The 27098-nt window shown below is 42.9% G+C and overlaps 2 protein-coding genes across 20 annotated transcripts in view; one reads left to right on the top strand and one right to left on the bottom strand.

Moving 5' to 3' along the window:
* LOC140739678 (tyrosine-protein kinase JAK2-like) overlaps nucleotides 1-27098 on the top strand; it is a 254486-nt gene that overhangs the window by 161374 nt on the left and 66014 nt on the right. For all 5 annotated transcript variants that reach the window (XM_073068052.1, XM_073068054.1, XM_073068049.1 and 2 more), the window contains 4 exons: nucleotides 7079-7210; nucleotides 17675-17762; nucleotides 22626-22759; nucleotides 23963-24101. In XM_073068052.1, the coding sequence (XP_072924153.1) occupies nucleotides 7079-7210; nucleotides 17675-17762; nucleotides 22626-22759; nucleotides 23963-24101 (493 nt within the window). The remainder of the gene's footprint in view (nucleotides 1-7078; nucleotides 7211-17674; nucleotides 17763-22625; nucleotides 22760-23962; nucleotides 24102-27098) is intronic.
* Nucleotides 1-27098, bottom strand: part of LOC140739679 (uncharacterized) — a 65422-nt gene that overhangs the window by 3326 nt on the left and 34998 nt on the right. For 2 of the 15 annotated variants that reach the window (XR_012101707.1, XR_012101706.1), the window contains 5 exons: nucleotides 25900-26120; nucleotides 25028-25175; nucleotides 22599-22674; nucleotides 21524-21612; nucleotides 15312-15870 (listed from right to left, as the gene is read on the bottom strand). Coding sequence is in view for 2 of the 15 variants with exons in the window: in XM_073068055.1 (XP_072924156.1) it covers nucleotides 22636-22672; nucleotides 25027-25175; nucleotides 25900-26120 (407 nt within the window). In the remaining 13 variants the exon portion in view is untranslated. Of the gene's footprint in view, nucleotides 1-15311; nucleotides 15871-17666; nucleotides 17780-21523; nucleotides 21613-22444; nucleotides 22488-22598; nucleotides 22675-25026; nucleotides 25176-25365; nucleotides 25408-25899; nucleotides 26121-27098 lie in introns of those variants that run through there. The other 13 variants (XR_012101710.1, XR_012101708.1, XR_012101715.1 and 10 more) reach the window with 13 other exon arrangements.

The raw sequence follows: 27098 nt of genomic DNA, 5'->3' as shown, positions 1-27098 counted from the left end.
GGAAGTCAGAGAAGTCAATGTTCATGCCATCAGGTTGGAGGCTACCCAGCCGGTATATAAGGTGTTGTTCCTCCAACTTGAGTTTGGATTTATAAGGTGTTGTTCCTCCAACCTGAGTTTGGATCCAAACTCAGGTTGGAGGAACAACACCTTATATACCGGCTGGGTAGCCTCCAACCTGATGGCATGAACATTGACTTCTCTGACTTCCGTTAATGCCCCTCCTCCCCTTCTTACCCCATCCCTGACATATTTAGTTGTTTGCCTGTTCTCCATCTCCCTCTGGTGCTCCCCCCTCACTTTCTTTCTCCTGAGGCCTCCCATCCCATGATCCTTTCCCTTCTCCAGCTCTGTATCACTTCCGCCAATCACCTTTCCAGCTCTTAGCTTCATCCCACCCCCTCCGGTCTTCTCCTATCATTTCGCATTTCCCCCTCCCCCCACTACTTTCAAATCTCTTACTATCTTTCCTTTCAGTTAGTCCTGACAAAGGGTCTCAGCCCGAAACGTCGACAGCACTTCTCCCTATAGATGCTGCCTGGCATGCTGTGTTCCACCAGCATTTTGAGTGTCTCAGTTGAAGAAGCCTGCTTGCATTTATCCTTTCTATATGCCTTATAATTTTGCATATCCCTATCAAATCTCCACTCAGTTTTCTATGTTCCAAGCAATCAAGTCCATAAGATATAGGAGCAGAAGTAGGCTATTCAGCCTGTTGAGTCTTCTCTGCCATTCAATCATGAACTGATCCAATTCTTCCAGTCATCCCCACTCCCCTGCTTTCACCCCATACCCTTTGATGCCCTGGCTAACCAAGAATCTTTCTATTTCTGTCTTAAATCCACCTAATGACTCGGACTCCACAGCTGCTCGTGGCAACAAATTCTATAGATTTACCACCCCCTAACTAAAGTAATTTCTCCACATCTCTGTTCTAGATGGACGTACTTCACTTCTGACGACATGCCCTCTTGTCCTGGACTCTCCTACCATGGCAAATAACTTTGCCATATCTAATCTGTTCAGGCCTTTTAACTTTCGGAATGTTTCAATGAGATCCCCCTTCATCCAACTGAACTCCAAGGAATACAGCCTAAGAGCTGCCAGCCATTCCTCATATGGTAACCCTTTCATTCCTGGAATTATTCTCATGAATTTTCTCTGAACCCTCTCCAATGTCAGTATATCGTTTCTAAAATAAGGAGCCCAAAACTGCACACAATACTTCAAATATGATCTCATGAGTGCCTTATAGAGCCTCAACATCACATCCTTGCTCCTATATTCTATACCTCTAGAAATGAATGCCAACATTGCATTCACCTTCTTCACACTGACTCTACCTGGAGGTTGATCTTTAGGGCATCCTGCACAAGGACTCCCAAGTCCCTTTGCATCTCTGCATTTTGTATTCTTTCCCCATCTAAATAATAGCCTACCAATTTATTTCTTTCACCAAAATGCATGACCATACACTTCCCAACATTGTATTTCATTTGCCACTTCTTTGTCTATTCCCCTTAACTATCCAAGGGCTCGACACTGCCCGTTCCTCCACCTATCTTTGTATCATCGGCAAATTGAGCCACAAATCCATTAATCCCATATTCCAAATCATTGACATACATTGTAAAAAGCAATGGTCCCAACACCGACCCCTGTGAAACTCCACTGGTAACCTGCAGCCAGCCAGAATAGGATCCATTTATTCCCATTCTTTGTTTTCTGTCGATCAGCCAATGCTCCACCCATGCTAGTAACTACCCTATAATTCCATGGGATCTTAACTTGCTGAGCAGTCTCATGTGCAGCACCTTGTCAAAAGCCATCTGAAAATCCAAGTATACCACATCCACTGCATCTCCTTTGTCTACTCTGCTTGTAATTTCCTTTAAAAAATTGCAGTAGGTTTGTCAGGCAGTATTTTCCTTTCAGGAAACCATGCTGGCTTTGTCCTATCTTCTCATGTGTCTCCAGGTACTCCATAATCTCATCCCTAACAATCATTTCCAACAACTTCCCAACTACTGATGTCAGACTAACGGGTCTATAGTTTCCTTTCTGCAGCCTCCCACCCTTCTTAAATTGCGATTCTTGAAAGATCATTGTTAATGCCATCACAATCTCTCCAGCTACTTCTTTCAGAACCCGAGAATGCATTCCATCAGATCCAGGAGATTTATCCACCCTCGGACCATTAAGCTTTCTGAGCACCTTCTCAGTCGTAATTTTCACTGCACATACTTCATTTCCCAATATACTGCGGATGTCTTCCACTGTGAAGGCTGATGCAAAATACGCATTCAGTTCCTCTGCCATCTCTGCATCTCTCATTACAATATCTCCAGTGTAATTTTCTATTGGTCCTATATCTACCCTCGACTCCTTTTTAACCTTTAGATACTTAAAAAAGCTTTTAGCATTTTCTTTGATATTAGTCACCAGCTTCGTTTTGTAATTCATCTTTTCCTTTCTAATGACCCCTTCTTTCTGCAAGTTTTTAAAAACTTCCCAATCCTCTATCTTCCCACTGGCTTTGGCTTTCTAGTAGGCCCTCTCTTTTGCTTTTACTTTGGCTCTGACTTTACTTGTCAGCCATGGTAGTGTCCTTCTTCCATTTTAAAATTTCTAATTATTTGAAACATCTGTCTTGCACTTCCCTCATTTTTTGCAGAAACTCCAGCCATTGCTGCTCTGCTAGTGTCCCTTTCCAGTCAACTTTGGCCAATTCCTCTCTCATGCCATTGTCATTTCCTTTACTCCATTGAAATACGACACATTGGATTTTAGTTTCTATTTCTCAAATTTCAAAGTGATCTTGATCATATTGTGATCACTGATCCTTAAGGATTCCTTAACCTTGAGCTTTCATATGACCTCTGGATCATTGCACAACCCCCAATCCAGCACTATTGGGACTAGTGGGCTCAACAACAAGCAGTTCTAAAAAGTTATCCTTTAGACATTCTACAAATTATCTCTCTTGAGGTCCAGTACTGGCCTAGTTTTCCCAATCCACTTTCATGTTAAAATCCCCAACGATTATCATAATGTTGCCCTTATGGCACACCTTTTCTATCTCCTTTTGTAATTTGTAATCCACATCCCAGATGCTGTTTGGAGGCCTGAATACAACTGCCATTAGGGTCCTTTTACCCTTGCTGTTTCTTAACTCACTCCATAGAGACTCTACATCTTCCAATCCTATGTCATCCCTTTCTAATGATTTAATATTATTTATTATACACAGGGCCATAGCACCCCCTCTACCTACTAACCTATCTTTCTAATAAACCATATATCCGTGGATGTTTAGCTCCCAATGGCAGCCATCTTTTAGCCAAGTTTCAGAGATGGCCACATCATTATGCTTGCCAATCTGCAGCTGAATTCAAAGATCATTTTATTCCTTATCCTGTGTGCATTCAAACATAACACTTTCAGTCCAGTATTTTTTGCTTTCTGTTTTAACTGAACCATGCCTCTATTCCCATTATAACTCATCCCACTGGCTACGATTATGCTGCATTTCCTGCCTGTCCTTTCTATCATCTCTGTTGCATGCTATCTTTGATTTATTTCTGTTTTCCCCATGCATTGGTCCTAACCTATTGAGGAGCAAGAGAATAAGACGTGAGCGAGTAGGACCAATCAAGTGTGACAGTGGAAAAGTGTGTATGGAACTGGAGGAGATAGCTGAGATACTTAATACTTTGCTTCAGAATTCACTACTGAAAAGAACCTTGACGATTGTAGGGATGATTTACACCGGATTGAAAGGCTTGAGCATTTAGACATTAAGAAAGATGTTCCGGAGTTTTTGGAAAGCATCAAGTTGGATAAGTCAACGGGACCAAACGAGAAGTACCCCAGGCTACTGTGGGAGGTGAGGGAGGAGATTGCTGAGCCTCTCGCAATGATCTTTGCATCATCAATGGGGACGGGAGAGGTTCTGGAGGATTGGAGGGTTGCAGATGTTGTTCCCTTGTTCAAGAAAGGGAGTAGAGATAGTCCAGGAAACTATAGACCAGTGAGTCTTACTTCAGTGGTTGGTAAGTTGATGGAAAAGATCCTGAGAGGCAGAATTTATGAACATTTGGAGAGTCATAATATGATTAGGAATAGCCAGCATGGCTTTGTCAAGGGCAGGTTGTGCCTTACGAGCCTGATTGAATTTTTTGAGGATGTGACTAAACACATTGATGAAGGTAGAGCAGTAGATGTAGTGTATATGGATTTCAGCAAGGCATTTGATAAGGTATCCCATGCAAGGCTTATTGAAAAAGTAAGGAATCCTGGGGTCCAAGGGGACCTTGCTTTGTGGATCCAGAATTGGCTTGCCCACAGAAGGCAAAGGGTGTAGATGGGTCATATTCTGCATGGAGGTCAGTGACCAGTGGTGTGCCTCAGGGATCTTCTCACCATGAGTTTTATAAATGACCTGGTTGAGGAAGTGGAGGGATGGGTTAGTAATTTTGCTGATGACAAAATGGTCGGGGGTGCTGTAGTGTGTGTGGAGGGCTGTCAGAGGTTACAACGGGACATTGATAGGATGCAAAACTGGGCTGAGAGGTGGCAGATGGAGTTCAACCCAGATAAGTGTGAGGTGGTTCATTTTGGTAGGTCAAATCTGAAGGCAGAATATAGTATTAATGGTAAGACTCTTGGCAGTGTGGAGGATCAGAGGGATCTTGGGGTCTGAGTCCATAGCACACTCAAAGCTGCTACACAGGTTGACTCTGGTTAAGAAGGCATATGGTGCATTGGCCTTCATCAACCATGGGATTGAATTTAAGAGCTGAGGGATAATGTAACAGCTATATAGGACCCTGGTCAGACCCCACTTGGAGCATTGTGTTCATTTCTGGTCACCTCACTACAGGAAGGATGTGGAAAATATAAAAAGGGTGCAGAGGTGATGTACAAGGATGTTGCCTGGATTGGGAAGCATGCCTTATGAGAATAGGTTGAGTGAACTTGGCCTTTTCTCCTTAGAGTGGTGGAGGATGTAAGGTGACCTAATAGAGGTGTTTAAAATGATGAGAGGCATTGAGCATGTGGATAGTCAAATACCTTTTCCCAGGGCTGAAATGGCTTACACAAGCGGGCACAGTTTTAAGGTGCTTGGAACTAGGTACAGAGGGGATGTCAGGGGTAAGTTTTTTTACACAGAGAATACTGAGTGCATGGAATGGGCTGCCAGTGACGGTGGTGGAGGCCGATACAATAGGGTCTTTTAAGAGAGTCCTGGATAGGTACATGGAGCTTAGAAAAATAGAAGGCTATGGGTAACTCTAGGTAATTTCTAAAGTACGTACATGTTTGGCACTATGTTTCTAACTCCTCTCACGTGACATTGTAATTTCCTTTACTCCACTGTAATACTGATACATCTGATTTTAGCTTCTCAAATTTCAGGAACAGGTAGTGTTGAGGGAGCAGCGAGGCTACAGAAGGACTTAGGCAGATGGAATACAATGTCGGGATCTGTATGGTTCTGCATTTTGGTAGCAGAAGTAAAAGCATAGTATATTTTCTAAATGGAGAGAAAATTCAAAAATCTGAGTTGCAAAGGTATTTGAGAATCCTTATGCAGCATTCCCTAAAAGTTAATTTGCAGGTGGAGTTGGTGGTCATGGTGTCATAGCAAAGTACAGCACAGGAACAGGCCCTTTGGCACATCTAATCCATGCAGAACCATTTAAAATGCCTCCTCCCATCAATCTGCACTGGGACCTTAGCCCTCCACTAATGTCCATGTACATATTCAAACTTTGCTTAAACATTGAAATTATGCTCACAGGCACCACTTGTTCCAGTAGCTTGTTCTCATGACCCTCTGAGTGAAGAAGCTTCCCCTCATGTTCCCCTTAAACTTCTCACCTTACACGCTTAACCCATGACCTCTAGTTGTAGTCCCACCCAACCTCAGTGGAAAAAGCCTGCTTGCACTTACCTTATCTACACCCCTCATAAGTCTTCTACATTCTAAAGAATAAAGTCTGACCCTATTCAATCTTTCATTGTAACTCAGGTCCTCCAGACCTGGCAACATTCAGCCCTTCTGGTCACACTGCCGAACAATCCCCCAATTTAATGATAGCCCAATCACAGGACAATTTATAATGAGCAATCAACCTACCAACCAGTATATCTTTGAACTGTGGCAGGAAACTGGAGCACCCAGAGGAAACCCACTCAGTCACGGGCAGAACATACAAATACCTTACAGGCCAGAACTGAACCTGTGTCACCTATACTGTAAAGTATTCTGTTAATCACTATGCTACCATACCATCTCTCAGGCTCTATAAAGCACTGGCGAGGCCTCACTTGGAGTATCCTGAGCAGTTTTGATCCCCTTATCTAAGAAAGGATGTGCTGACATTGGAGAGGGTTCAAAGGAGGTTCATGAAAGTTATTCTGGGTTTGAAAGGCTTATCAGATGAGGAGTGTTTGATGGCTCTGGTCCTCTTCTCACTAGAATTCAAAAGAATGAGGGGTCATCTCATTGAAACCTATCGAATGCTGAGAGACCTTGGTAGAGTGGATGTGGAGAGAATGTTTCCTATGGTGGGAGATTCTAAGACCTGAGCACGCAGCCTCAGAACAGAGAGATATCCATTTACAATAGAGATGAACAGGTGTTTATTTAGCCAGAGAGTGGTGATTCTGTGGATTTGTTGCCACAGCCAACTATGGAGGCCAAGTTATTGGGTATGTTTAAGGCAGAGGTTGATAGATACTTGATTAGTCAGGCCATGAAGGGATATGGGGAGAAGACAGGAGATCTGGATGGAGAGGGAAATGGATCAGCCATAGTGAATTGGCAGTGCAAACTCGATGGGCTCAATGGGCCATTTCAGCCTCTATATCTTATGGACTGAATGCCCTACAAATGGATGTGAATTGCCTGCATTTTTAACCTGTGATTACTGTCATCTAGACCCAAGAACATATAGCTGCCATGGCATTGAAATTGCAGAAGTAGGAATACAGTGACTTCCAGCTTATCCAAGTCAAGGTGAGGATGCAAGGCAGCTGAGCTAATGTTCATGTTTTCCTTCTTTCCTAACAGGGTGAAAGTCTGGGTCAAGGCTCCTTTACAAAGATCTTCAAAGGAGCAAGAGAGGTGAATGCAAACAACGACTTTTTCCAGATGGAGGTTTTACTGAAAGTATTGGACCCTTCCCACAGGAACTACTCTGAGGTAATCCAAATGTTTATAAGGTTTCAAAGGTACATTTAATGTTAGATAAATGTATACAATATACATCTTGAAATTATTTTTCTCTGCCAAGATCCACAAAAACAGAAGAGTGCCCCAAAGAATGACACAGTTAAATGTTAGAACACCAAAGTCCACAAGACATAGGAGCAGAATTAGGCAATCTGGCCTATCAAGTCTGCTCTGCCATTCAATCATGGCTGATCCTTTATTTTTAAATCTCACCTTAACCCCATTTCCCAGACTTCTCCCCATAACCTTTGATGCTACGTCCAATCAAGAACCTATCAATCTCTGCCTTAAATACACCCAACAACCTGACCTCCACAGCTGCATGTGGCAACAAATTCCACAAATTCACTACCCTTGGCTAAGGAAATTTCTCCGCATCTTTATTTTGAAAGGGCACCCCTTTATCCTGAGGCTGTGCCCTCTTGTCCAAGACTGCCCCACAATGGGAAACATCCTTTCCACATCAACTCTGTCTAAGCCTTTCAACTTTCGAAAGGTTTCAATGAGATCCCCTTCATCCTTCTGAATTCCAGTGAGTACAGGCCCAGAGACATCAAACGTTTCTCGTATGAAAACCTTGATGATTCCTGGATGAACCTCGTATGATTCCTGGAATCATCCTTGTGAACCTCCTCTGGACCCTCTCCAATGCAAGCACATCTTTTCTAAGATAAGGACACCAAAACTGTTCACAATACTCAAGGTGAGGACTCGTCAGTGCCTTATAAAGCCTCAGCATCACATCCTTGCTCTTACATTCTGGACCTCTTGAAATGAATGCCAACATTGTATTTGCCTTCCTCACCACCAACTCAACCTGCAGTAAACCTTCAGGGTGTTCTGCACAAGGACGCCCAAGTCCCTCTGCATCTAGATTCCTGCCTTTTCTACCCATTTAGAAAATAGGCCATACATTTACTTCTACTACCAAACTGCATGACCATGTGTTTTCCAACATTGTATTTCATCTGCCACTTTGTTGCCTATTCTCCTAATCTGTCTAAGTCCTTCTGTGTCCTACCTGTTTAGTCAACACTACCTGTCCTTCCACCAATCTTGCTATCATTTGCAAATTTGGCAAAAAAGCCATCTATTCCATCATCTAAATCATTGATATACAGCATAAAAAGAAGTGGTCCAAACACTAACCCCTGTGGAACACCACTAGTCACTGGCAGCCAATGAGAAAAGGATCCTTTTATTCCCACTCACTTCCTAACAATCAGCCAATGCTCTAACCATGTTAGTAACTTTCCTGAAATAGCATGGGCTCTCACTGGTCTATAATTTCCTGCACTATCTCTACTCTCTTTCTTGAATAAGGGAACAACATCTGCAACCCTCCAATCCTCCAGAACATCTCCCATCCTCATTGATGATGCAAGATCATCGCCAGAGGCTCAGCAATCTCCTCCCTCACCTCCCACAGTAGCCTGGGGTACATTTTGACCAGTCCTGGAGACTTACCCAACTTGAGGCTTTCCAAAAGCACCAACACATCCTCTTTCTTAATGTCTATATGCTCAAGCTTTTCAGTCCACTGCAAGTCATCCCTACAATTGCCAAGATCCTTTTCCATAGTGAATACTGAAGCAAAGTATTTATTAAGTACCTCTGTTATCTCCTCTGGTTCCATACACACTTTTCCACTGTCACACTTGATTGGTCCTATTCTCTCACGTCTTATCCTCTTGCTCTTCACATGCTTATAGAATGTCTTAGAGTTTTCCTTAATCCTGCTCACCAAGGCCTTCTCATGGCCCCTTTTGGTTCTCCTAATTTCATTCTTAAGCTCCTTCCTGCTAGCCTTATAATCTTCTAGATCACTGTCATTACCTAGATTTTTGAACCTTTCGTAAGCTTTTCTTTTCTTCTTGACTAGATTTTCAACAGTCTTTGTACACCATGGTTCCTGTACCCTACAATCCTTTCCCTGCCTCTTGTAGGCTTATCTACGTATTGTGTCAGGAAATCTTCCTGAACACACCTTACAAACTACCATTCTTTTGCTTTTACAATAGCTTTGACCTCCTCTGTCAGCCACGGTTGTACTATTTTACCATTTGAGTATTTCTTCATTTCTAGAATATACATATCCTGCACCTTCCTCATTTTTCCCAGGAATGCACTCCATTGCTGTTCTGCTGACATCCCTGCAGCAGCTCCTTCCAATTTACTTTGGCCAACTCCTCTCTCATACCACTGTAATTTCCCCTACTTCACTGAAATACTGCTACATCAGACTTTACTTTCTCCCTATCAAATTTCAGATTGAACACAATCATGTTGTGATCACTGGTTCTTTTACCTTATGCTCCCTAATCGTCTCCAGTTCACTACATAACACCCAATCCAGTATAGCTGATCCCCTAATAGGTTCAACGACAAACTGCTCTAAAAAACTATCTCTTAAGCATTCAACAAACTCATTCTTGAGATCCATTACCAACTTAATCCATGTACATGTTAAAATCTCCCATGACAACCATAATATTGCCCTTCTGACTCGCCTTTTCTATTTCCTGTTGTAACCTGTGGTCCACCTCCCAGCCACTGTTGGGAGGCCTTGATATAACTGCCATCATTGCCCTTTTACCCTTGCAGTTTCTTAACTCAGCCCACAAGGATTCAACATCTTCCAGTCCTACGTCACATCTTTCTGCTGATTTGATGTCATTCTTTACCAGTAGAGCCACACCAACTCATCTGCTACCTTCCTATCCCTCCGATATAACATGCAACCTTGGACATTCAGCTCCCAACTACAACCACCCTACAGCCACGATTCAGTGATGGCCACAACATCATATCCAATAATCTGTAATATTGCAACAAGATCCTCCACCTTATTTTTATACTACGTGCATTTAGATACAACACCTTGAGTACCGTATTTGCTATCCTTTCTGATTCTGCACCTCCCAGCTACCCCCTCCCAAGTATAAACAGCAGCAAAGCAATGATCCCCCCACCAGCAAAAAAACAGCACCCCCACAAGCACTCAAGCATGCAGCAAAGCATCAATAAAGACACAGACTTGCAGGATCCCAAAGACTACTCATTCACCCAGTAATTCGACATACCACAGGTTCTCTTGTCTGTCCCTTATAAGGGAAAAAGAGATGTCTCCATTTCTCAGCGAGAGAGGAGACATAACAAACAACTCGTTGATTTACGATGTTAAATGTCTCTTTTGAGCTCTGTGCCCAAAGAACTCGTGTCTCTGGGCACACCGCCAGCAGCCAGCTTGCTGCTGTCTCCCACAACACACCACCTCAATTTCTCATTCTGCTCCACAGTGATTCTCATTGGTTGGCAATAGAAGTATAGAAAGTATAAAAGGCAAGAGACAAGTTTAGTTATTTTGTTTGTGAAGTCTAAGGAAAGGGTAGAAATTCAAGGCCATACTGCACTAAGATAATATCAGGAAATTCTTCCTTATCCCAAGAGCAAAAACAATCTTTCAAATCTGGAACTTGGGATTAGTTGGAAATGTCAAAACTAAACTTTTGTTAGACAGAGAAATTAAGATGTTTGTTCCCATTGGATTCAAATCTGTATTAGCCAGAAGCTGAGTGTAATCATATCTGAAGGGACCTGGATCCTGGAGAATTGCATAACTAGGGCTATGGATAAGGCTTTAAACTAAATAGCAGAGGAGTGTGTTCAACAGATTGGAGAAGTATGGATAAAGCAAAGGAGAAAAGTGTAGATAAAGATAAAGTAAAAGCAAAAGTTAAGACAGAGAAAAGGAAAGGTGGAGTGCAGAAAAGACGTGCAAAAGAGACAAAAATTACAAGATTTTAAAAGCACAATGAGTGTAAGGGCATTTTATCTGAATGCCTGTAGTTTTCAAAACAAGGTCTGAAATTGTGGGACAAATCAGTACAAAGGGGTATGATTTAGTGGCCATTACAGAGACGTGGTTGCAGGGTGAAAAAGATTGGGAATTAAATATCCAAGGGTATCAGGTAATATGGAAGAATAGGCAGGAAGGTAAGAGAGGTGGGGTACTGCTCTTAATTAGGAATGAGATCAGGGCAATAGTGAGAAACGCTCTAAGATGTAAGAAGCAGAATGTTGAATCCATATGGTTAGAAATTAGGAATAGTAAAGGGAAAAAATCACTGGCGTGAGTTGTCTATAGGCCACCAAATAATAACATTACAGTGGCACAGGCAATAAACTGAGAAATATCTGAGGCGTGTAAGAATGGAACAGAAGTTATCATGGGGTCTTCAACTTGCACATAGATTAGGTGAATCAAGTTGGTCGAGCCAGTCTTGTGGAGGACATCATAGAATGCATCCATGATAGCTTTCTTAAACAGCATGTTACTGAACCTACAAGGGAATCTGCTATCTTAGATCTGGTCCTGTGCAATGAGACAAAACTAGTATCTTGTGGTTAGGGATCCTCTTGGAAAGTGTGATCAGAGTATGATTGAATTTCTCATACAAATGGAGGGTGCTACTGCACTGGTTCAATCTAAAACCAGTGTATTATGCCTAAACAAGGGAGACTACAACAGGATGAGGGAGGATTTGGATAGTGTAGACAGGGAACACAGGCTATATGGTGGGATAGTTTAGAAACAGTGGAAGACTTTCAAAAAGTTTTTTCACACTACTCAGCAGAAGTATATTCCAGTTAAAAGCAAGGACAGTACGGGTGGGGAGAGCCAGCCTCAGATAACTAAGGAAATAAAAAGAAGACTCAAACTGAAAGTTTGTGTGTACAAAGTCACCAAGAGTAGTGGGAAACTGGAAGACTGGGAGAACTTCAAAAAGTAACAAAGAACCACTAAGCAAGCAATAAAGAAAGGGAAGATAGATTATAAAAATATGCTAGCACAAAATATAAAAATATATAGTAAAAGCTTTTATAATTATATAAAGCAAAAAAAGGTGGCTAAAGTATATGGATGGATAGAGGATTGGTTAACCAATAGAAAGCAGAGTTGGGGTAGATGGGGGTTTGTCTGGTTGGCAGTCAGTGGTGAGAGGTGTGCTGCAGAGGTCAGTGATGGGTCCGCACGATATACATTAACAATCTGAAAGAGGGGACTGAGTGTAGTGTATCTAGGTTTGCTGATGACACTAAATTGAGTGGACAAGCAGATTGTGCAGAAGATAGGGAGAGTCTGCAGAGGAAGTGGGCAAGGGTCCAGCAGATGGAGTACAATGTTGGTAAATGTGAGGTCATCTACCTTGGAAGGGAAAATGGAAGATCAGATTATTATTTAAATGGAAAAATACTGCTGCATGCTGCTGTGCAGAAGGACTTGGGAGTACTTGTGCATGAATCACAAAAGGTTGGTTTGCAGGTGCAGCAAGCTGTCAAGAAGGCAAATGAAATGTTGGCCATTGCTAGAGGGATTGAATTTAAGAGCTGGGTGGGGGTTATGCTGCAACTGTACAGTTTACTGGTGAGGCCACACCTGGATTACTGCATGCAGCTCTGGTCTCCTTATTTGAGGAAGGATATACTGGCTTTGGAGGCAGTGCAGAGGAGGTTCACCAGGTTGATTTCAGAGATGAGGGGATTAGACTATGAGGAGACATTGAGTTGCTTGGGGCTGTACTCACTGGAATTCAGAAGTATAAGATGAGTTCTTATAGAAGCATATAAAATAAGGAAAGTGATAGAGGCAGGACAGTTGTTTCCACTGGTAGGTGAGATAAGAACTAGGGGACATGGCCTCAAGATTCGGGGGAGTAAATTTAGAACAGAGGTGAGGAGGAACTGCTTTTCCCAAAGTGTGGTGAATCTGTGGAATTCTCTGCCCAATGAAGCATTGGAGGCTACCTCAGTAAATATATTTAAGACAAAGTTGGATAGATTTTTGCATAGTAAGGGAATTAAGGGTTATAGAGAAAAGGGAGGTCAGTGGAGATGAGTCCATGGTCAGATCAGCCATGATCTTATCAAATGGTGGAGCAAGCGGGATGGGCTAGATAGCCTTACTCCTGGCCTATTTCATATGTTCTTATACTACTGAAGGCTTGCATTCAATAACTAGACATGCTTCTAGCTAAGAAATACCAGGAGACTTTTATCACTGGCATCAACCCCATTATGTGTAAAGTTACCCCAACTACATAATATTCACAGATAAATCCAATCCAACTAACTACCACCTTATCAGTACACTTCCAAACAGCAGCAAACTAAAGACTGGGATTCCCATCAATATCCTAGCCCAAAAATTTTCACTAACACTGCACTTATCCTTTAAAGAATTCTCAGCCAATAGAGCAGTCCATGTCTGCATATAGGAACATTTATAGACCCACAGAATCATTCAGCATGGAAACAGGCCATTTGGCCCAAATAGTCTCTGCCAACCAAGATGCCTATCTCCACTATTCCACTAGGGAAAATGAATAAGGTGGGGGGGGGGGGGGGGAAGAATTTAAAGGGACCTTAGAGGTGAGCTTTGATGCAGAGAGTGATATACATTTGGAACCAGCTGCCTCAGAAAGTGGTTGAAGCAGGTACAATAACAGAATTTTAAGACGTTTGGATATGTTCATGGATAGGAAAGGTTTAGAATAATATGGTTCAAAGTTGGGCAAGTGGCCCTAACTTTGAGAGGGCCCTGGGTTGGGATGGATTAGTTGGGATGATGGGCCTATTCCCATGCTGTATGGCTCTAAATTCAAGGAGAAAAACAGTCCTATGTTTTCTCTTTGAGATCAATGTATGACAAAAAATATACAGGACAGAAGCAGCTATTTAATATTTTCATTTGTAAGGAGGGGTTTGAAGCTGTGGATTAAAAACTCCATTGTACAGCCTCAGAGGTCCCAATGATCCTGAAATCTGAATCCCTGCCCTCTGCTCCAATCCCTCAGCCACGCATTTATCCTCCACCTCACTCTATTCCTATACTAGATGTCGCATGGCACAGGCAATAATCCTGAGATTACTACCTTTGAGGTCCTGCTTCTCGACTTCCTTCCTAACTCCCTGTAATCTGTTTTCAGGACCTCCTCCCTTTTCCTACCTATGTTGTTGGTATCATTTTGTACTACGACCTCTGGCTGTTCACCTTCCCACCTCAGAATATGCCAGACCCTGGCACCTGGGAGGCAAGCTACCATCTGTTTCTTTCCTGCGTCCACAGAATCACCTGTCTGAACCCCTAACTATAGAGTCCTTATTACTGCTGCCTTCTTCCTTTCCCTACCCTTCTGAGCCATAGGGCCAGACTCTGTGCCAGAGGCACAGCCACTGTTGCTTCTCCCAGGTAGGTCCCCCCCCCCCCCCCCCCCCGCCAACAGTACTCAAACAAGAGTACTTATCGTTAACAGGGACAGCTGCAGGGGTACTCTCCAGTATCTGACACTTGTCCCTCCCTCTCCTGACTGTTACCCACTTATCTGTCTCTCGAGTTCCTGGTGTGAATACTTGCCTATAGATCCTCTCTATCACCTCCTCACTTTCGCTGACCAGATGCACTTACGAGCTGCATCTTCCGTTCCCTAACACAGTCCCTGAGGAGCTGCAGCTCGCCACATCTGGTGCAGATGTGGCCATCCGGGAGGCTGGGAGTCTCCCATCCAGTACATCTGACACCCAGTACAGAACACCAGCCTCACAGACATACTTCCTGTTTCTATTCATCACAGGTAACTTACCTCACCTCGCCCCGTTATTGCCGAAGTCCAAATGAGCCAAAGCCCTACCACTCTGCTTCAGATCACTCCTTTGATGACCACTCCATTAGGCAGTGTCTCCCTTTTATGCCTGAACATTCCCTGCTATCTAACTCATGATTGGTGCTCCAGTTATAGCTGCTGATAGGCCACATACAATGGACAAATGCTCTCGAGGCTCCCTTTTAAAATAACTGCCACCGGCACATTCTTGGGCACATTCATCCAGCTTAAGGACCCAGCATTAATTCCTTTCTCAAAGGTTTCAAAAGTTCAAATGTACATTTAATGTCAGAGAAATGTATACAATATACATCCTGAAGTGCTTTTTCTTTGCAACCATCCACAAAGAGGAGTGCCCCCAAAGAATGAATGACAGTTAAATGTTAGAACCTGCCCGCCCAGCTTCCCTCCCTCCCGCGCGTAAACAACAGTAAGCAACAATCCCCCCCTAACCCCCGCTAGCAAAAAAAAGCATTGGAACCCACCACTGAGTACTCAGGCATGAGCAAAGCAACAATAAACACACAGACTTGCAGTACTCCAAAGACTACTTATTCACCCAGTATTCAACATACCACAAGCTCTCTCTCTCTTTCTCCCTAATAGGAGAGAGAAAGAGTTTCACAGCGAGAGCGGAGACATAACAAACAACTTGCTGGTTTACGATGTTAAAAGTCTGTTGCATTGCTGTTTCTGAACTCTGTGTCCAAAGATCTCAGGTCTCTGGGCACACAGCTGTAGATCTTCTGACTCCCACGACACACCAATCTCCAGCCGGGACACCAACCTTTGATCTGTCCATCTCCAGAGCCATGAGATCTCAGACCTCCTAAAGCAAGTGAATCTCTAAGGCTGCGTCCTTGGCATGTCAAATAACAGCCAATCGTGAAATCCCAAGAGCAGGTCCAATTCCGGCAAAGAACCAAAGTCAGCGTGTAACTCCAGGTCAGGGTCTTCAAAAGAAGTCTGAAAGGGAAAATTAGAATTAAAGCTGGAAGTAGAGCTGTTTCTGAAGATGCAAGCAAAGGAGTCACCATTTAGCGCCATCATGACTAAGCTCTGCCCTCCAGATTGTCCTCACACTATTCATTGCAGTTTGAATTGAATTGAATTTATTTCTTATATCCTTCACATACATGCGGAGTAAAAATCTTTGCACTACGTCTCTGTCTGAATGTGAAATCATAGTAATTTATAATTAATAGAACAGTCAATGTAACTTAGAAATACACTCAAATTAGCATGAGTTAATCAGTATGACGAACTGGTGGAAGAAGCTGTCCCAGAGCCTGTTGGTCCTGGCTTTTATGCTGCGGTACCATTTCCTAGATGGTAACAGCTGAAATAGATTGTGATTGGGGTGACTCGGGTCCCCAATGATATTTCAGGCCCTTTTTACACACCTGTCCTTATAAATATCCTGAATTGTGGCAAGTTCACATCTACAGATGCGCTGGACTGTCCACACCACTCTCTGCAGAGTCATGCGATTGAGGGAAGTACAGTTCCCATAACAGGCAGTGATGCAGCCAGTCAATGCTCTCAATTGTGCCCCTGTAGAAAATTCTTAAGATTTGGGGACCCAAAGAGGCACTGTTATGCCTTTTTCACCACACAGCTGGTGTGTACAGACCACGTGAGGTCCTCAGCGATGTGGATGCTGAGGAACGAAGCTGTTTACCCTCTCAACCCCAGATCCATTGATGTCAATATGGGTTAGCCTGTCTCCATTCCTCCTGTAATCCACAACCAGCTTCTTTGTTTTTGCGATATTGAGGGAGAGGTTGTTTTCTTGATACCACTGTGTCAGAGAAATGAGTTCTTCCCTGTAGGCCACCTCATTATTGTTTGAAGTAAGGCTAATCAATCAGTAAATTTAATTAGCAGATTGGAGCTGTGGATGGCGATACAGTCATGGGTATACAGGGAGTAAAGGAGGGGACCCAGTACGCAGCCCTGAGGGGCTCCTATGTTGAGAGTCAGAGGGGTGGGGGTGAGGAAGCCTACTCTTACCACTGGCTGATGATCTTGTTAGCCAGTAAAAAAACAAATTATGTCTTCTTGTGAGCCATTCAATCCACTCTTCATACCAATATCTTAGCAACTACATCACAAGAAGTTATTAATAATATTTGATGCTTTATCTTATCAAATGTTTTATGGAGATTTAAGTATCATATATCAAAAGGTCCCCTATTATTAATAGTTTACTATTTTATGAAAACACTTTAATAAGTTGTTTGTTTATTGAGATACGGTGTGGAACAGGCCCATCCGGCCCTTTGAGCATCGCTGCCTGGCAACCCCCCAATTGAATCCAAGTCTAATCACAGGACGATTTACAATGACCAATTAACCTATCAGCTGGCATGTCTTTGGAATGTGGGAAGAAACTCATGCAGTGAAGGGAAGAACGTACAGACAGTGGCAAAAATTGAACCCGGGTCACTGGTACTGCAAAGCGTTGTGCTAAGCACTATATACAGTGCTTCCCCAAGGTTGTTGAAACATAATTTCCATTTCACTAAAGAATCAAATTGTTGTATTTTTAAAAAAGAATGATGAGCCACATGTTATGGAAACAAATTCCAGATTGTAAGGGAGAATTTGTAGACGATTGAACAACAGATGGATTCAAATGAAACTGGACTTGGAGAATCTGTGGATCTGAGAGAGCTCTTTTGCTGGTGCGGTTGACAAAGTCTATCTCTTATTGCTACCATTTTGAGATGCATTTTAGTTCAATTCTGAACTCTTTTTACCATTATAGTCATTCTTTGAGGCAGCAAGTGTAATGAGCCAAGTTTCCCACAAGCATCTCATCCTGGTTTATGGAATCTGCGCCATCAGCAAAGAGAGTAAGTCTTGAATCTTGCTACATGTTTAAAGAAACATTTTTAAATTATTTAAAATGTCAGTTATTAAGATGGCTCCATTGTAATATTACACAAAGCAACACAAAAAAAGGCTTAAGAAACTCAGCCCAACAGGTCTATGAACAAATGTGTGGAGACAGACAGACAGACAGACATACATACTTTATTGATCCCAAGGGAAATTGGGTTTTGTTACAGCCACATCAACCAAGAATAGTGAAGAAATATAGCAATATAAAACCATAAATAATTAAATAATAAGTTACTCATGCCAAATGGAAATAAGTCCAGGACCAGCCTATTGGCACAGGGTGTCTGACACTCCGAAAAGCAAAGTACAAATAGTCAGTAATCACAGCTTAACATTCCTTCTTTGATTACACAAAGCAGAATTATTTGAATGACAGGATAGATGTGAGGATAATCACATCTTCAGAGGCATGGAGCTACAGAGTGGCCAGGACTGGATGCTTAATGTTCTAAGGCATACAAATATCACCAGAGCTTCTACCTCAATGTGTCTGTGACCTTATTGGTATATAAATGGGGAAAATTCACGAGCTTGTTTCAGGAGAACTACAATTATCTTGGAAGATTTTAGTCCATATAGACCATAAAATACAGGAGCAGAATTAGACCATTTGGCCCATCGAGACTACTCCGCCATTTCATAATGGCTGATTCAATTTTCCTCTCAGCTTCTCAGAAACAAAGGTGATGAACTGAGAGCTTGGATACATACATGGAATTATGATGTAGTACCATTACAGAGACTTGGCTGGCACCAGGGCAAGAATGCATTCTCAATATTCCTGAATTTCAGTGTTTTAAAAGGGATCAAGAGGGGGAGAAAAAGGGAGGAGGGGTGGCATTACTGGTCAGGGATACTATTACAGCTACAGAAAGGGTGGGTAATGTAGCAGGATCCTCTTTTGAGTCATTATGGGTGGAAGTCAGGAACAGGAAGGGAGCAGTTACTCTATTGGGAGTATTCTTTCAGTCCCCTGGTAACAGCAGAGATACCGAGGAGCAGATTGGGAGGCAGATTTTGGAAAGGTGCAAAAATAAAAGGGTTGTTATCATGGGTGACTTTAACTTCCCTAATATTGATTGGCACTTGATTAGTTCCAAGGGTTTAGATGGGACAGAGTTTGTTCTGTGTGTCCAGGATGGATTCCGGTCACAGTATGTTGACAGGCCAACTAGGGGGAATGCCATACTAGATCTAGTATTACATAACGAACTCGGTCAGGTCATAGATCTCTGAGTGGGTGAGCATCTGGAGAACAGTGACCACTGCTCCCTGGCCTTTAACATTATCATGGAAAAGGATAGAATCAGAGAGGACAGGAAAATTTTTAATTGGGGAAGGGCAAATTAAGATGCTATAAGGCTAAAACTTGCGGGTGTGAACTGGGATGATGTTTTTGCAGGGAAATGTACTATGGACATATGGTCGATGTTTAGGGATCTTTTGCAGGATGTTAGGGATAAATTTGTCCTGGTGAGGAAGATAAAGAATGGTAGGGTGAAGGAACCATGGGTGACAAGTGAGGTGGAAAATCTAGTCAGGTGGAAGAAGGCAGCATACATGAGGTTTAGGAAGCAAGGATCAGATGGGGTATTGAGAAATATAGGGTAGCAAGAAAGGAGCCAAAGAAGGGGCTGAGGAGAGCAAGAAGGGAGCATGAGAAGGCATTGGTGAGTAGGATAAAGGAAAATCCCAAGGCTTTCTTCAATTATGTGAAGAACAAAAGGATGACAGGAGTGAAGGTAGGACCAATTAGAGATAAAGATGGGAAGATGTGCCTGGAAGCTGTGGAAGTGAGCGAGGTCCTCAATGAATATTTCTCTTCAGTATTCACCAACGAGAGGGAACTCGATGATGGTGAGGACAATATGAGTGAGGTTGAAGTTCTGGAGCATGTTGATATTAAGGGGGAGGAGGTGTTGGAGTTGTTAAAATACATTAGGATGGATAAGTCCCCAGGGCCTGACAGAATATTCCCCAGACTGCTCCACGAGGCGAAGGAAGAGATTGCTGAGCCTCTGGCTAGGATCTTTATGTCCTCGTTGTCCATGGGAATGGTACCGGAGAATTAGAGGGAGGCAAATGTTGTCCCCTTGTTCAAAAAAGGTAGTAGGGATAGTCCGGGTAATTATAGACCAGTGAGCCTTATGTCTGTGGTGGGAAAGCTGTTGGATAAGATTCTTAGAGATAGGATCTATGGGCATTTAGAGAATCATGGTCTGATCAGGGACAGTCAGCATGGCTTTGTGAAGGGCAGATCGTGTCTAACAAGCCTGATAGAGCTCTTTGAGGTGGTGACCAGGCATATAGATGAGGGTACTGCAGTGGATGAGATCTACATGGATTTTAGTAAGGCATTTGATAAGGTTCCACACAGTAAGTTTATTCAGAAAGTCAGAATACATGGGATCCAGGGAAGTTTGGCCAGGTGGATTCAGAATTGACTTGCCTGCAGAAAACAGAGTGTCATGGTGGAGGGAGTACATTCGGATTGGAGGGTTGTGATTAGTGGTGTCCCACAAAGATCGGTTCTGGGACCTCTGCTTTTCATCATTTTTATTAACTATCTGGATGTAGGGGTAGATGGGTGGGTTGGCAAATTTGCAGATGACACAAATGTTGGTGGTGTTGTGGATAGTGTAAAGGATTGTCGAAGATTGCAGAGAGATATTGTTAGGATGCAGAAGTGGGCTGAGAAGTGGCAGATGGAGTTCAACCCGGAGAAGTGTGAGGTGATACACTTTGGAAGGACAAACTCCAAGGCAGAGTACAAAGTAAATGGCAGGATATTTGGTAGTGTGGAGGAGCAGCGGGATCTGGGGGTACAGGTCCACAGATCCCTGAAAGTTGCCTCACAGGTAGATAGGGTAGTTAAAAAAGCTTATGGGGTGTTAGCTTTCATAAGTCGAGGGATAGAGTTTAAGAGTCACGAGGTAATGATGCAGCTCTATAAAACTCTGGTTAGGCCACACTTGGAGTACTGTGTCCAGTTCTGTTTACCTCACTATAGGAAGGATGTGGAAGCACTGGAAAGGGTACAGAGGAGATTTACTAGGATGCTGCCTGGTTTAGAGAGTATGTATTATGATCAGAGATTAAGGGAGCTAGGCTTTACTCATTGGAGAGAAGGAGAATGAGAGGAGACATGATAGAGATGTACAAGATATTAAGAGGAATAGATAGAGTGGACAGTCAGCACCTCTTCCCCAGGGCACCACTGCTCAATACAAGAGGACGTGGCTTTAAGGTAAGGGGTGGGAAGTTCAAGGGGGATATTAGAGGAAGGTCTTTCACTCAGAGAGTGGTTGGTGCATGGAATGCACTGCCTGAGTCTGTGGTAGATACACTGGTGAAATTTAAGGGACTACTAGACAGGTATATGGAGGAATTTAAGGTGGGGGGGATATATGGGAGGCAGGGTTTAAGGGTTGGCACAACATTGTGGGCCGAAGGGCCTGTACTGTGCTGTATTATTCTATGTTCTCTGTTCTTAATCTCCTGTCTTCTCCATGTAACCCTTCATGCCCTGACTAATTAAGAATCTATTAACCTCTGCCTTAACTATACATAAAGACTTGGCCTCCACACCCACCTGTCATAAAGAATTCCACAAATTCAGCACTCCCTGGTTTAAGAAATTCCTCTATATCTCCTTTCTAAAAGGATGCCCCTCTTTTCTGAGGCTTTATCTTCTAGTTTTAGACTCTCTCACCATAGGAAACATCTTCTCTGCATCCACTCTATCAAGGCCTTCCACCATTCAATAGGTTTCAACGAGGTCACCCGTCATTCCTCCGAATTCTAGTGAATAGGATGACATACGATCAGGAGGTGTAGAGTCTCTATGAGTTGAGTTAAGAAATAGCAAGGGTAAAAGGACCCTACAATGGTAGTTGTATTCAGGCCTCCAAACAGCAGCCAGGATGTGGATTACAAATTACAGCAGGGGATAGAAAAGGCATGCCAGAAGGGCAATGTCATGATAATCGCTGGAGATTTTAACATAAAAGTGGCAGAATGTAAGATGTCCAAGTTTATGATAAAATAAAAATATGCATATGTGCATGTTGCAATGAAGATATTGTGATCCTGCAAAAGGATGTACTGTAGAATAGATTGAGTGATTGGGCATAAACTTAGCAAATGAAATTCAATGCAGGAAAGTAGAATTCCATGAACTTTATTAAGAGTAATCAAAAATTACAATTTCTAAATCGAGAGAATGCAAACAAGTGAAGCACAGAACGATCGAGATGTTCCAGTGCACAAATTACAAAAACAAGAGAAGCACAGAACAACCCAGATATTCCAGTGCACGAATCACAAAACAAGTGAAGCACAGAACGATCCAGATGTTTCAGTTCACGAATCACAAAACGATCTAGATGTTCCCGTGCACGAATTACAAAAATGCGTGAAGCACAGAATGATCCAGATGTTCCAGTGCACAAATCACAAGAAGATGGCAGGCAAATGCAGCATGTAGTTATAATGACAAAATGCATTTTAGCCTAGTTACAAAGGGCATGGGTTTAGAAAAAAAGGGAAGTTTTGTTACAATTGTATGGGGAGTTGTTGAGGCAGACCACATCACTGGCTACATCTTTAGCTGATAACCTCGTCACTAACTTACCAAAGACCAAAATGGTAGAGGAACTCAGTGGGTAAAGCAGCAGCTGTGGAGAGAAAGGATTAATCGATATTTCAGCCCAACACTCTACATTAGTGCTACTATATCTCTTTAACTGGTAACCTCAATTAATAATTTAATCACTAGCCTACAATACCTCTGATTCATTCCTTTTCACTTGCAGACATCATGGTTCAAGAGTTTGTGAAATATGGAGCCCTGGACACATACCTAAAGAAGAATAAAAACAATAATTCTGTCAATATTAGTTGGAAACTTGAGGTTGCAAAGCAGCTTGCATATGCCATGAACTTCCTGGTAAGCATCACAACCCATATCCAGGGCCACTGTCACATGACTTGCTGTCAAATTCATGTATCTGGGGCCACTGTCACATGACCTACGATCAAATTCACCAACATGACTCCCAAGAACTAGGAGTTAGAGCAGAATTCAAATAGAAAGGGCTGGAATCTCTCAACAAATCATGTAGAAAGCATGAGGCGGAGCCAATATTTCCAAATTGGAAACTTTCCTCAGAACTGGAACATGTAACTTGATGTGTGAGATCTTTTGTATTTGTTTATTTCTCTGAAGGCCACCTGGTCCATAAATTAATGCTGGCTGTCTGAGCAATCCCATTTCACCCAAAAATTTGCCTGAAACCCATCCTATCCATTTCCACAGATTATACTAATTGAAGGCAATTTATAGTGGTTAATTAGCCTACCAACCCAGACACCTTTGAGATGTGGGAGGGTCATTGTCATTATCTGGTCCAGCACAGGGCAATTCTGGGAGACAATAAATTGAAGTAGGCAGAAAGAAGAAGCAATGTTAACATAAAACAGGAGCTCTAGCGGAGAGATTGAACAACTATCGGAATAGTCAATGATCCTCAAGTGACCACTGAGAGCTTCCTCCTCTTCAGCCTTCTCAAGGATCGTGGCACCAGATGAAAGGTAAACACCAGATTGGAACTGTAAGTCTCATATATGGTTTTGTCAACTCTAGAGAGAATTTACTTTAAAATGTAGAATTTATTCTCTTTTGAGAAAAACTGTTACCGAGGTAAAAAAGCTTTTCCATGTCACAGTAGGAACATAAAACGTTTCATCCCTTTGACCATGTGAAGTGTCAGATCCTCATTTCTGACCAATACAGCTGTTGTCAGGACTGTAAGCCTTATTTCCCCTCTTTGATAACTGTTTGTGTCAATTCATCACATGCTTGGAAATTACTGCATGTTTTTAGACACATGCCATTTTGGCATGTGGCCAAGGAATATTCAAAGGATCTATCCCATGTTTTTGATTGGCCCTGTTTAATGATGGAGCTCCTACTAAGTCAGACTGTGGGAAATATCCAGCACAAACCCAGCTTCCCATGAACAGCTTCTGCTTCTTCACAGAATTGGTTTGAATTGCCATCATGATCAGCACAGACAATATGGGCCAAGTGGCCTGATCATCTTCTGTGCTAGTCTGTGTGTTGTCTTAACATCAGGCTTTCACCTTGCAGGAGGACAAGCACATTGTTCATGGCAATGTCTGTGCAAGGAATGTCCTGCTGACACGAGAAGGAGATGCAGTGGCCAGGTGTCCTCCATTTATCAAGCTGAGTGACCCCGGAATCAGCGTGACCATCCTACCGAATGAAGGTAAATGAGACATGGGACACTACTGAGTTGTTTACATCAGCAAGTTCTGCTGCTATTGAAGTGGCTAAATAGATCCAAAACCAGTTGGGTGATAGGAGGCAGAGTAATGGTGGAGGGATGCTCTTCTGGTTAGAAGTCCAAATCACATTTATTACCGAAGTATACATACATAATCAAACCTTCGTGGAGTAAACTTTGTGGAGGAGTGAGCATAACCAACCTAACCCCCACCTCTGGTCCTGACACTCTGCCTTTTCAATCCACCTGGCCCAGTGTTTAAATTGCCCAAACACTGGGTCATTCCTCGCTCAATGAGCCAAGCCCTGTCAATCAATATGCATTACAGCTATACAAGACCTTAGAAGGGCCGAAGGGCCTACTCCTGCACCTACTGTCTATTGTCTATTGGTTGGACCCCACTTAGAGTATTGTGTTCAGTTCTGGTCATCTCGGTACAGGAAGGATGTGAATACTATAGAAAGGGTGCAGGGGAGATTTACAAGGATGTCACCTGGATTAGAAGGTGTACCTTATGAGAATAGGTTGAGTGAATCTGGCTTTTTCCCCTTGGAGCGATGGAGGATGAGAGGTGACCTGATAGAGGTGTATAAGATGAGAAGCATTGATCGTGTAGCTATCCAGAGGCTTTTTCCCAGGGCTGAAATGGCTAACACAAGAGGGCACAGTTTTAAGGTGCTTGGAAGTAGGTACAAGGGGGATGTTAGAGGCAAGTTTTTTCACACAGAGAGTGGTGGGTGCATAGAATGCACTGCCAGCAGCAGTGGCTGAAATGGATACTATAGGTGTTACAAGGAACGAGCGAACCCAAACGCAGAACACTGGCACGGAGATGGAGCTAGGATGCAGACAAGGGTGTGAGCGTGGCTGGAGCTGAACAGCAAACAGGAGGGAGGCAAAACTTAACTTGAAACAGGGCGTTGATGGAGCTATTCGGCAAACAGGAAGCAGGTGGCTGGCAATTCTTATCTTGACATTGAGCATTGCTAGAGTTGAATGGCAAACAGAAAAGGCAGGCGGCAGGCAACACTTCCTTGACACAGAGCATTGCTGGAGCTAAATGGCAAATGGAAAGGCAAATGGCAGGCAATACTTATCTTGACAATGAGAGACAGAGTTACACAGATAAACCTCGGTACTGAAGTAAAACTTAGAAGACACAGTCCTAAGTGGCTGGGAATGTGAATTACCACACTGGCTAAAATAATGATCTGGCAATGAATGGATGCAAAGCCGGGGTATTTACGCTGCAGGTTTAGATGAGAATCAGGTGCCGCAATTAAGGAGCCTGGAAGAACACAACGAAAAAATAATTAGGAGAATATGAGGAATCAACGGTCAGGGCCGTGAAAATACCCCCCCCCCCCCCGGGCAAACGGGAGCCACCAGGCGAACCAGCAAGCTTGCCCAGATTGTCGACAACCCATGCGGATAGAGGGGGTTCGGCAGGAGGGCACAAAGGACTGACAGACACAGGTTTCAATAGGGAGGCGTGGAACGTGGGAAGAATTTGCATGGATCTGGGTAGCTTGAGTTTTATGTTGTTGTGTTTTGCGTTCTGGACTTGTTTCTCTTTTACACCCTTTTTAATCACAGGAGATGGTTGATTTCTAGATCTTGTAACTGATACTGGTGCTGGAGATTTTCCCGACTTTAAATCAGTTATTGGTTTCTCTTTTGTGAAAGTCAGTGAATGCTTTTCTTGCTCAGTTACAGACAAATGCTCAGAACTGCTTACTTTCTTAGCTGCGCGAGTGGTTAGTTTATTCTGTCTACTTACATCACTGGTCAGGTTTCTTGCTTTATCTTCAACCTTTGTAGTCTTTTCTTGCGGTTGTGTTGGACTTTCCTCCTCTTGTGCTTGAACTGGAATGGCTTCAACGGGTTCATCCATTACAGCAGATTTCTCCTCTAATTTGTCTTCAGATTTTATCAAATTTTCAATTTGCATCATGTTTCCTGGAGAAGCACATGTAATTTCCTTAGTATCCAATCTGCTTTCTTTTAAATGCAAATGGGAGATTTCTATATCAGTTCCTTCATTTTCAAATTTTTCACTTGACTTTGAGAATGTATTTTCAGATTTTTCTTCTGTACTATTTGCTTCATTTTCTCCTAAATGCCATTCCTTTAACTCAAAATGTACAATATCTTTTTTCCCTTCTACAATTTCTTCATTTTGAATTTCTGTATGGAGGTCAGCTTTGGATCCTGACTGACCCTACTCCACTTTATGACTCTCTTGAATTTCATTACTTTTGGTCATTTCCACCTCGTCCACATACTCAGCCACAGTTTTCAGCTTATTACTCTTGTCTCTGCTTTGTTCGTCTTCATGATCTGTTTTAGGCTTGGATAAAGCAGCTGGTGTAACTTGATAACTTTTTCTTCTGATTTCTCATTACAAAGCAAATCTGGCACTTTATCCTTAGAACATGACTAAGTTGTTTCAGAATTACACTCTTCAGTTCCTTTCTTTATCTTTGGACTTTGCTTGCATGCTTTCTGGACAGGACAGGCTATACAGCCGACTGGTAGGTAATGAGACTCCAGGGAGAAGGTCAATCGCGCAATCGTAAGGGCGATGTGGAGGCAGAGAAAGGGCCCATTGCTTACTAAACACCTCTCCCAGATCGTGATATTCTACAGGAACCATGGACAAGTCAGGGGGCTCAAAAGCGGATGAGGTAGCAGTGACCTCCACTGGGGAAAGGGCTGATTGCAGACAAGAGGAATGGCAGAACCAGCTCCAGCTGACTATCTTCCCAGTGGACCAGTCAATGTGGGGGTTATGACGGCTTAGCCACGGGTGGACAAGAACTAAAGGGGCTTGAGGAGAGGAAATTAGATTGAATCGTACATGTTCCCGATGGTTTCCAGAGAGAAGGAGAAACAGGGGTTCCATGCAGTGTGTGACTTGGGCCAGGGGTCTACCATCTAGCACCCAGGCATCCCAGGGGATACACAGAGGCTCACGAG

This window comes from Hemitrygon akajei, chromosome 16 (genome assembly GCF_048418815.1).
Source record: "Hemitrygon akajei chromosome 16, sHemAka1.3, whole genome shotgun sequence".
Taxonomy (NCBI): domain Eukaryota; kingdom Metazoa; phylum Chordata; class Chondrichthyes; order Myliobatiformes; family Dasyatidae; genus Hemitrygon; species Hemitrygon akajei.
This window is presented reverse-complemented; position numbering and strand designations above follow the sequence as displayed.